The sequence below is a fragment of the Enhydra lutris genome, unplaced genomic scaffold (genome assembly GCF_002288905.1).
Source record: "Enhydra lutris kenyoni isolate GAN:26980312 unplaced genomic scaffold, ASM228890v2 scaffoldscaffold3, whole genome shotgun sequence".
Lineage (NCBI taxonomy): Eukaryota > Metazoa > Chordata > Mammalia > Carnivora > Mustelidae > Enhydra > Enhydra lutris.
In genome coordinates, this window is record NW_019154087.1 from 12,207,901 (window position 1) to 12,219,235 (window position 11,335).

Sequence of the window (11,335 nt, forward strand, 5' to 3'; positions counted from 1 at the left end):
TTAAATTTGATGAAAACCTAATCTGCAGATCCATGAAGCCCAGTAAATCCTAACTAGGAAATAGACAAGGACATCCACACCTAAACATGTCATCATGGGGTCAAACTGCTAAAAGTCAAGGATAAGCAAACAGAAACAAAACCTTGAAATCTACAAGAGAAAAAAACCAACCTATCGAAAAGAACCCCAAGTGTAAGATTTATATACTATCAGGACAAACACAAAACACAGAAACACTGGTGGAAGAAAAAGATGGGAGAGTGGTTATAAATTCTCAGTGTGGGCGAGGAAGGTTGTTTTGATTCTTCCTGGATGTATCTTGATATCTTTGTTAAAGGACTCAACTTTCCTATGCTAAAGGGGGATTAAAAATTGGTTTACCTATAGCTGTAGTATTGATTGGGGAAAAGGGATTACTTTGAAGTTTAACTCTATATGAATATTAGAAAATAAAAATAAAAAAGGAATAAACTAGACTAAACTAAACTAAAATTAAAAAAAAAAGAAATTTAAAAAATAGAATTGCAAAAGAAAAACACAGGTGTATGTATCAAAAAGTTCAGGTTAGAAGGTTATTATGGAATTTGATGTACCGGACAGCTCGCTGTGATGGTAAATAGGTTAAAAAATTATCTATATAAAAAAAATGAGCCAGAATAATGGGAAAAAATTAAAAATAAAAGCTGTCCTATGAAGTAGTGGTGGTGGTTCTCTTGTAGTCTTTTTTTTTTTTTTTCCTGGTTGGTTTTCTGGGGGAGGGGCCTGCCACGTGGGTTTTCAGTCAATGATGTTCCCTGAGGTAAGTCCTCCAGTCCCCCTCAAGGGGGTGCGCTCTGAGGAAACCAGTTTTTTCAGGCTTTTGTTCTCTGGAGGTTTTTATGTTTGTTCACCTTTTTTTTTTTTTTTTTCCCTCTCGCCTTGACCGCTTTTGATGGTTTTTGTAGGTTTAGAGGAAAGCAAACTGCACCCTGACCTCCCTCTCAGAGAGAAGCCTCAGTCTGTTCTTCTGTGGGTGTTGCAGAGCCCATATAAATCCCCCCACGGCCGCTGGCAGAGCAGGTTCTGAGTCGCGGTCCCTGGGGATGCAGGATCTTCTGCTGCAACTGTTTGGGCAGCTCCAGACCACCAGAGAGGTTCCAAGCAGCGATCACACGCTGAGATTTTCCCGCTGGCCCGGGCTGGGAGTGCCTGGTCTTTCTGGATCTAAGAGCACCCGGCTTGCACGCACCTTTTTCAGGGGAGGCTGTGGGTCATGTGCGCGTCTCAGGCTCTGAGAACGGGGCGCAGGTCCAAAAGCACCAGGCTGGGCCTTTGTGCACCTCTCTCAGGGGAGAGTTTGGGGTGCGTGTCTTAGGCTCTGAAACAATGGCGCATGTCAAAGAGCACCAGCTGGGCCTTTGTACCTCTCTCAGGGGAGGATGAGGGGCCTGCGCATCTCAGGCTCTGTAGCAGGGCTTGAGCGTTCTGTCGTATGGCGTGGCTCCCATCCCCTCACAGGGGCCAGAACCCACGCAATCTCGGGCGCGCTGGCGGCTCAGGGACCAAGACCTGGTTTCTCCGCCGCACTCTCTCTGGCTCAGCACCAGGGGAAGCTGTCCTGGGACCGGGGACTTAAGCCCCTGTCCCTAGCCACCCCGATTCCCACAATTTCCCCCCGCGATCTTTTGCTCTTTTGGAGTGCTTTCAACCAGTCTCCAAGTTAATGCTTGTCCCCAGATGCAGGGCACTCTCGCTCGTATTAGGGGTATTACTTTCCAACCGGTCTCCTCTGGTGGCTCCCTCCCCCTTTTGTTTATCTTCCGTTATCAGTCTGCCTTTCCCACTCCGTTTTACCTGCCCACTGGCGTCTTCTGCCCCTGTAGAGATCCAGATGTGTATAATTCTGATCTCAGGCTGATTTCATGGGTGATCGGAGTTCTTTGGTAGGTAATCAGCTCACTTTAGGGTACAGGTAGAAAAGGCGCCTCCTCCTACTTCCCCACCATCTTGTCCCCCCCTGGGTGGCTCCACCCATTTTTTCATAAAGTTAGTTACAGATGTAAAGGACTTCTATTATTCTAAAATTACAATCTCTCTTCCCCAATACCCCTCTCCCTCTCTCTATGTTCTGGTATCTTTTTCTTTCTTAATGAAATAATGGAGTTAGTAGAAGGAAGTTAGATTTTTAATGTGCTTACTTGATAAAAATAATAAAAAATAATAAAATAATGGGCAACTCCACTGAAAAAGTGTGCCCAATGGATACAATCAAAATTAAAAACTAGAGATGCTTATGTGATTTGGTTGGTTAAGCGTCTGACTCTTGATATCAGCTCAGTTTTGATCTCAGAGTTGTGAGTTCAAGCCCCATGAGTTCATTCCCCAGCATGAAGCCTAATTAAAAATTAAAGACTTAATTCTCTTCCCCCAATTTCCTGCTCAAATGCATTAGATATATCCTTCCTCTAACTCTGAATGAAATGTTGGGCAAGCATGCTCTTTAGTTTCTCTATTGACCCTGAGTTAAGAAGACTTTCTTTGGTCACATTTATTCACAATAATGGTCTCTTTTTAGCAAGTGATATATTCAGATTAGTTAATAATGAAAACTCTGCACTTCATGTAAGTTAATGTGTTTCCTCCACCAGCTCAGTTCTGTTCCAGGCTAGAAGCCTACAGTGGGGGAAGGGAGAGATATGGTGACCTCCTTGTCTTTTTACCTTTTTAGCTATTCTCCATAGCCTTGTCCCACATACACATTGAGTTTTAGCTTCTGATTGCTTCAGGATTGGGGAAGAGAGGGAATAAGAGTAAAACAAAGGAATGGTTTTAATTAATGGCATAGCTGGTATCTGGTTTTTGTTTTCCCTGTACATGGCAGGATGTTTAAACCTGATTGTTTCTCTAATGGAAGTTTTCAGATTATCTAGCTACATTTCCACCTCTTAAAATTTTTCTCAGTGGCCAGTCACCATTCAAGACCAAAACCTAGTGAACACCTATGTGTCATGAACTATACCAGTTGTCAGGATATTTACCAAACTCCTGGCAACTCAAAAGCACAATGCAAAAGAACATATTAGTAAAATAAACAAATCTTCAGTCTCAATATCATATTAACTTTAACTTTTTATTCATATTTGGTCATAAAATCTTACTTTGTAAGGTAATTGCTACTGTAAAAAGGGGATGGGTCATTAATAGTCTCATTTCCCAGATGTTATTTGATGTATGTTCTAAATCGTGTTACCACCAATGTAGTACACACTTTGAACTTATAAACAGAAAACCTATTTTAAGAGAGCACACATTCTAGTTTTTGAAATAAATGTTCTCACAAGCTGTAGCTTGACTACATGGGGGGGTGGTAATAAACAATACCTATTCTATTGTTCATCATGTTTCATAGTTTTATAAAACTATAGTTTTATAGTTGATTCCTGAACAACATGGGGGGTCAGGGGCACCACCCCCAACCATGCAGTCAAAAATCCTTGTATAACTTTTGACTCCTCAAAAACTTAAACACTAATAGTTCACTGTTGACTGGAAGTCTTCCTGATAACATAATCAGTCAATTAATATATATTTTGTATGTCATATGTATTACATACTGTATTCTTACACTAAAGCTAAAGAAAATATTTAAAAAACGAGGAAGAGCAAGTGCATTTACAATATTGTACTGTATTTATAAAAAAAATCCATATATAATTGGATTCGTGCAATTCAAATCCATGTTGGTCAAGGGTCAACCGTAATTCAGTTGAATTTCAGGAGAGGATCTAAGAAATTTATAGAAAGATAAACTACAATGGTTGGGCATTAGTGTAGTTAAGTGACCTTTTAAACTTTAAACTTCCACATCACAGTATGAAGTTGGTTCTAAGATAAGAAGTAGGATAAATTGTCTCCTAAGGACAGACCTGGATCTCTGATCGCTTAGAGGCTGACTCAACTGGAGATCATGGCTTTTGACGGTACTTGGAAGATAGACCGGAATGAGAACTATGACAAGTTCATGGAAAAAATGGGTAAGGGCTTAATTCTTCAGTGGCTTGTTATTTTGTTCTTCACAGACATTTTTCTAATTCCTTCTAAACCTCAGGGTTTAAGGAATGGTTCCTGTTCTGGTGGTGAGGATCCAGAATGTATGAGGCTCAAAGTAGGGAAAACAATACTCTCACTTCTTCTATTAGGAAAACTACAGTTTCATTAGTGGGGGAAAAGATTTTTTGAGTTCTCTGAAACAAAAAAGATTCAGGTATGATTCATTCACTCTTCAACTGCTGCTTAGGCCTATGTCATTGAAAACTTACTTTTTTTTTGGTTTAGAGGGTAAAAAAGGGAAGTGCATAATGAAAATGTCAAAACTTTAAAACGTTGAATTCTAGGGGATGGAAAAACAAAGATCATATAGTAAAGTAATGGGGAAAAAATTCTATCATGATTCCCAGCTCTAAATAAGAATTAATTCTCATTTCCTCTGACATAAAATTTTGGGAGTAATCTCATGATTCCATGTGGTTTCTATGTGGGTTTTAATTTAATAAATTTAATATCTATTCCAATACTCTGGCAGCTCATACACTGCCCGAGATGTGCAAACAAATTGGAGTCATTCCCCCAAAACAAAATTTGCATCATTATATCTTATAGTTCCAGAATTCCATATTGAAATTTATGGGATTTGCACATTCTTACAATAGTGAATTTGACTGCAATATTTGCCAATTTTCTCATTTTTGTGATGGAAATGCCACAAAAAAGCAAAGAGAATTATGGTTTTAAATTTTAAAGCTATTATGGAAAGTCAAAAAGTTTATGTTTATAAGTTCCTTACAAATATATTAATATATTTAATCCTTTGTTTGACATTTCTGGAATTTAGTTTACTTAACACCAAAGCAAAGAGTTTGATAATTATGTTAAATTACTTGTTCTAAGATTCTACAATTCTGTTTTTCATTTAATTTTTCATAAGTTTTGGAAAAATAGCTTGAAATATTACTCTTGATCTGATTAAGCTTGAATTTTTTTCTGTAGGAGGCAATCTGAATGCTCTTGTGCAAAGGCAATGCTATCAGGTTTTCCTTCCTACCCTTCAAATGTACATAAACAAATAAATATAACAGAACATATTGAAATAAACGCTTTCTATGGCATTTTGATTTTATTTTCTCCAAAATCTTTTGCTTTGCAGGTATTAATATGGTGAAAAGGAAGCTTGCAGCTCATGACAATTTGAAACTTACTATTACACAAGAAGGAAATAAATTCACCGTCAAAGAAGCAAGCACTTTTCGTACCATTGAGATTGTTTTCGAGCTTGGTGTCACTTTTAATTACAGCCTAGCAGATGGAACTGAACTCAGTGTAAGACACTTTTTATAACCAATGCATTCTTGATTTTTCTACACAATACTAAAATAATCTGTTCTCTGTCACTGAATGGTTTAATGTTAAGCCTCCTTCATTTTACTGAAGCAGCCAATAGAGTTTATCCACATTATTACATCACACAAATTGGCAGGATATTTAAATCTAATGTTTTTATTTTCATACATCTGTAAATAATCTGGATTGATCAATAAGAATTAGAGGAACATCCTCTGGATGATTAAGTATAGACCCATTATTCATAAAGAAAACTAAAGCTCAGTGTTTTCAACTTTACATACCTGGTAGCAGCAAAAGCTTTTAGATTTATCTAACTTAAACATAATAGTCATTCAATAAATACACTGAAATAATAAAAAAATGAATAAATTAGTTAATGAATGAGTGACCAAATGGAAAAGTCTGATGCATGCTACATTGTAGGTCATTGGGAATATACATTTTAATGTTTAAGATAAAAAATTTTAGGTAGTCATATTTTTCAACTGATTTTTTTAAATCTTTTTTGTCCTTAGCATTTTTTAGTTAAATTATATATTTGTAATGACAAACTGTCAAATATTTTATCAATTATGACCATTTATTTATTTATTTATTTAAAAATTTTATTTGTAAGCAATCTCTACACCCAACATGAGGCTTGAACCTGCAACACAAAATCAAAAGCTGCATGCTCCATCAGCTGAACCAGCCAGGCATCCTAATGGTCACTTTAAAATTATTATAATAATTATAAAATTACAACATACACAGGGGTGTTAGACTCTTCATGAAACTAACTTGAACCATGACTAAATTTAGGATACTCTTTTTAACATGAAAGATTTAGAAAAGGGAAGCATTGCTCATCTACCTTAAAATTTAGCATTTGAAAACAATTGAGTAAGATAAGCAAAAGGGTTACCAGCATATACTCTAGAGCCCCAAAAGCTAGGTTCAATCCTGGCTCTATGACTTTAGGTGAATTATTGTGTCTCAGTTTTCTCAACCATAAAATGGAGACAGTAATATCTACTTCATAAGGTCATTGTGAAGATTGAAGAAGTAGACCTATAAAACTCAGAACAGTGCCTGATATATGTGAGATCCTAAAAAAAAGCTATTTGTTATTATTATTATTACTTATTATTATTATTTTACATTTATAGGGTACTTGGAACCTAGAGGGAAATAAACTTGTTGGAAAATTCAAACGGATAGACAATGGAAATGCAGTGAATGCTGTCCGAGAAATTATAGGTGGTGAACTGGTTCAGGTGAGTGGTAAAAAGATCATAGCTGTTTCCTAAAGATAAAAATAATTATATAATAATAATTTTATATTTGTGATTGCTGAGTTATATCTTCAACAAATAAACTATTACTTTTCTCATAAATCTTACTTATTTTAACTAAAAATGTAAGTGACTAAAAATTAAAAAATGTGTTTTTAAGTGGGTATATCTTCTATCTGTATAAAATGTTGCTATCAAGATTAAGAAAAAAACATTATAATCATTTCAAAGCTATAACAATACTAATATTTTTCTTAATGGAGCCTTAAATCTTAATTGCAAATTCTTCTATGTTTGTTAACACCTTGCAGACTTACACATATGAAGGAGTAGAAGCCAAGAGGATCTTCAAAAAGGAATGAGCTTTGTTTTTGGAGCACAGCTCAGAACACAAAGTGAATGGAAAATCTATATTGTACTAAAACTGTTTTTCTCTCCCTGATTAAACATAACCAGTGACTCACATTTCTAATCTTACCAAGGCAAAACAAGTAAAAGCTAATTAGGATTCAATTGTTTTACATTCCCTAAGATGTACATTTATTGCTGTATTGGTGTTCTAAAAGAATTGGTGACTTTTTTTAACACGGATAAATAAACTTTGTTTCCACAATGCTTTATAAGTAGCTTCATCCTTTCAAAAAAGAAAGAAAAAAAGAAAGAAAGAAAGAAAAGAAAAGAAAGAAGGGGGTGCCTGGGTGGCTCAGTGGGTTAAAGCCTCTGCCTTCAGCTCAGGTCATGGTCTCAGGGTCCTGGGATTGAGCCCCACATCAGGCTCTCTGCTCAGTGGAGAGCCTGCTTCCTCCTCCCTCTCTCTCTGCCTGCCTCTCTGCCTACTTGTGATCTCTGTCTGTCAAATAAAACAAATAAAATCTTCAAAAATAAAGAAAGAAAAGAAAAAAGCTATGTGACATATACATTGATAGACTGTATGGTTTTTGGGGTTTTTTTTCCACATTTGGTAAACTAAAAAGACAGGTTGCATGGGGGGGTCTTTAAAATCTTATATGGGTCGTGACTTTTCAGCAGAAACTTTGCAGGCCAAAAGAGAGTGGCAGGATATATTTAAAGTGCTAAAAGGGAAAAACTTACAAACAAGAATACTCTACCCTACAATACCCTACCCTACCTTACAATGATACAAGGGTATCATTCAAAATTAAAGGGGAGGGAAAGAGTTACCAGACAAGCGAAAACTAACAGAGGTCATCACCACTAAACCAGCCTTACAAGAACTGTTAAAGAATCATTAATTGGAAAAGAAAATGCCATAACTAGAAATAAGAAAATATATAAAAGAAAAGATCTCACTAGTAAAGCAAATATGTAGTCAAGGCAGTAGATCAGCCACTTAGAAGCCAGTATGAAGGTTAAAAACCAAAAATAGTAAAAATAACTATAACCACCTAATTAGTTTAAAAATATACAAAATAAAAGGATATAAAATATGATGTGAAAAACACAAAACATGGGAAGAGGTACAAAATGTAGTGCTTTTAGATTCATTCAAACTTAAGTGACTATCAACTTAAAATAAACTGCTATATAAATAGATGAACAGAGATAAACCTCATAGTAACCACAAACCTAAAACCTATAACAGAGACACAAAAATTAAAGAGAAAAGACCCGAACATAACACTAAAGAGAACCATCAAACTATAGGGGAGAAGATAAAGAGAGGAAGAAGTAAACAGAGAAGAACTACAAAAATAACCAGAAAACAATTAACAAAATGGCAATAAGTACATACTTATCAATAATCACTTTAAATTTAAATGGATTAAATGTTCCAATAAAAAAAACACAAGTTGGCTGAATGGATAAAAATAGAAGACCACCAATATGATGTCTACAAGAGACTCACTTCAGATCTAAGACATACATAGGCTGAAAGTGAAGAGATGGAAACAGATATTCCATGAAAATGGAAAGAAAAGAAAGAGTAGCAATAGTCATATTAAATAAAATAGACTTCATTTTTAAAAATATTTTATTTATTTATTTTGAGAGACAGATTGAGTAAGAGAGAGAGTGACAGAAGTAGCACAGGGAGGGGCAGAAGGAGAAGCAGACTCCTCACTGAGCAGGGAGCTCAATGTGGAGCTTGACCTCAAGACTCCAGGACCATGACCAGAGCTTAACTGACTGAGCCACCCAGGTGCCCCAGAGATAAAATAGACTTTAAAACAACGACTGTCACAAAAGACTAAGAAGGACATTACATAATGATAAAGAGGGCAATCCAAGAATCAATTAATTTATAGATATTAATGTACCCAGTATAGGAGTACCTAAATATATAAAGCTAATATTAACAGACATAGAGAAATTGACACTAAAAAAGAAAAGAAAAGAAAAGATCAATGAAACTGAAAGTTGGTTCTTTGAAAAGATGAACAAAATCAATAAATCTCTAGCCAGTGTCATCCAGAAAAGACAGAGGACCCAAATAAAATCAGAAATGAAAGAGAAGTTACAACTGACACCACAGAAATATAAAGGATCACAAGAGACTACAACGAACAATTATACCAACAAAATGAAAACCTAAAAAAAAAAATGAATAAATTCCTTGAAATATACAACCTTGCAAGACCAAATCATAAAGACAGAAAACTCAAGTAAACTGATTACAAGTAATGAAATTGAATGAGCAATTAAAAAATTCCCAGCAAACAGAAGTACAGAACCAGATGTTGTTACAGGTAAATTCTACCAAACATTTAAAAAGAGTTAGTACCTTTCCTTCTCAAATTATTCCCAAAAAAAAAAAAAACTGAAGAGGAAGGAATGCTTCCAAACTCATTTTACAAAGGTAGCATTACCTAATACCAGAACCAGACACAAGAAAAGAAGAAAATTAAAGGCATAGATTCCTTAAAGGACACATATACAAAAATCCTCAACAAAATAACAGCAAAATAAATTTAAAAATATGTTTAAAGGATCATATACCTCTACACATGAAATACCTTTACACGTCAAATACCTTTACACATACATCTTTACACATGAAAACAATCAAGGGATTTAATCCAGGGATACAAGGATGGTTCAACTTCCTTAAATCGATCAACATGATACACCACTGTAATAAAACAAAGGGTAAAAATCACATGATCATCTTAATTGATTCAGAAAAAGCATTTGACAAAATTCAGGATCCATTTATGATAAAAACTCTTCAAGTGGGTATAGAAGAAATGTATCTCAACAAGATAAAGGCCACATAGGACAAACACATAACATTACATTCAACAGAGAAAAGCTGAAAGCTTTTTCTCTAAGATCAGGAATAAGACAAGGATGCTTCCTCTTGCCACTTTTATACAACATAGTATTGAAAATCCTAGCTACACCAATTAGGCCAGAAAAAGAAATAAAAGTCATCTAAATTGGAAAGGAAGAAGTAAAACTGTCACTGTTTACAGATGACTATATACAGAAAATCCTAAACACAATTGGAGCTAATAAATTAATTCAGGATACAAAATTAATACACAGAAATCGGTTGCAGGATACAAAATTAATATACAGAAATCGGTTGCACTTCTATACCCTTACAACTTATCAGAAAGGGATATAAACAATCCATTTCCAACTGCATCAAAAGAATACAATACCTAGGAATAAATTTAACCAAATAGGTGAAAGACCTGTACTCTGAAAACTATAAGACACTGATGAAAGAAATTGAAGCTGACAAAAACAACTGGAAAGATACACAGTGCTCATAGATTGGAAGAATTAATATTGTTTAAATGTCCATACTACACAAAGAAATTTACAGATTCAAAGCAATCCCCATCGAAATAGCAGGGCATTTTTCATAGAACTAAAACAAAAAAATCCTACAGTTTATTTGAAATTGACAAAGACCCCAAATAGCCAAAGCAATCTTGAGAAAGGAGAACACAGCTAGAGGTATTATGCTCCCTGACTTCAAACTATACTACAAAGCTATAGTAATCAAAATAGTTCGGTTCTGCCAAAAAAGAGACACATAGATTAATAGAATAGACTAGAGAGTCCAGAAATAAACCTATGCTTATATGGACAACTAATCTATGACAAAGTAGGCAAGAACATACGATGGGGAAAAGACAATCTCTTCAATAAATGCTGTTGGGAAAACTGGACAGCCACATGCAAAAGAGTGAAACTAGACCACTATCTCACCTCATGTATTAAAGACTTGAATGTGAGGCCTAAAACCATAAAACTCCTAGAAGAAAACATATGCTGTAAACCATCTGATATCGGTCTTAGCAATATTTTTTGGACAAGTCTCCTTAGGCAAAAGCAACAAAAATAAAATAAATAAATGGGATTATATCAAAGTAAAAAGCTTTTGCACAGAGAAGGAAACCTTCAACAAAATGAAAAGACAACCTAATGAATGAGAGAAAATAACTCCAAATCATACATCTGATAAGGGGTTAATATTCAAAATAAACATAGTTTATACAACTTAATATAAAATTTTTAAAAAGCCCAAACAACCTGATTTAAAACTGGTCAGGGAAACTGAATAGAGGTTTTTCAGAGGAAGACTTACAGATGGTCAACAGGCACATGGAAAGATGCTCAACATCAGGAAAATGCAAATCAGGGAACTGCGAATCAAAACCACAATTTTACCTCTTAGCTGTCAGATTGGTTATTATTAAAAAGACAAA

The 11,335-nt window shown here is 35.1% G+C and overlaps 1 protein-coding gene across 2 annotated transcripts in view; it reads left to right on the forward strand.

The window, feature by feature from the left end:
* LOC111153981 (fatty acid binding protein 2) overlaps positions 1-7,266 on the forward strand; it is a 42,756-nt gene extending 35,490 nt beyond the window's left edge. The window contains exons 2-5 of one of the 2 annotated variants that reach the window (XM_022513337.1): positions 3,926-4,013; positions 5,183-5,355; positions 6,528-6,635; positions 6,965-7,266. In XM_022513337.1, coding sequence (XP_022369045.1) covers positions 3,947-4,013; positions 5,183-5,355; positions 6,528-6,635; positions 6,965-7,015 — 399 coding nt within the window. In that variant the 5' untranslated portion in view covers positions 3,926-3,946 and the 3' untranslated portion in view covers positions 7,016-7,266. The remainder of the gene's footprint in view (positions 1-3,925; positions 4,014-5,182; positions 5,356-6,527; positions 6,636-6,964) is intronic. The other variant, XM_022513343.1, reaches the window with a different exon arrangement.
* The last annotated feature ends 4,069 nt before the right edge of the window (positions 7,267-11,335 follow it).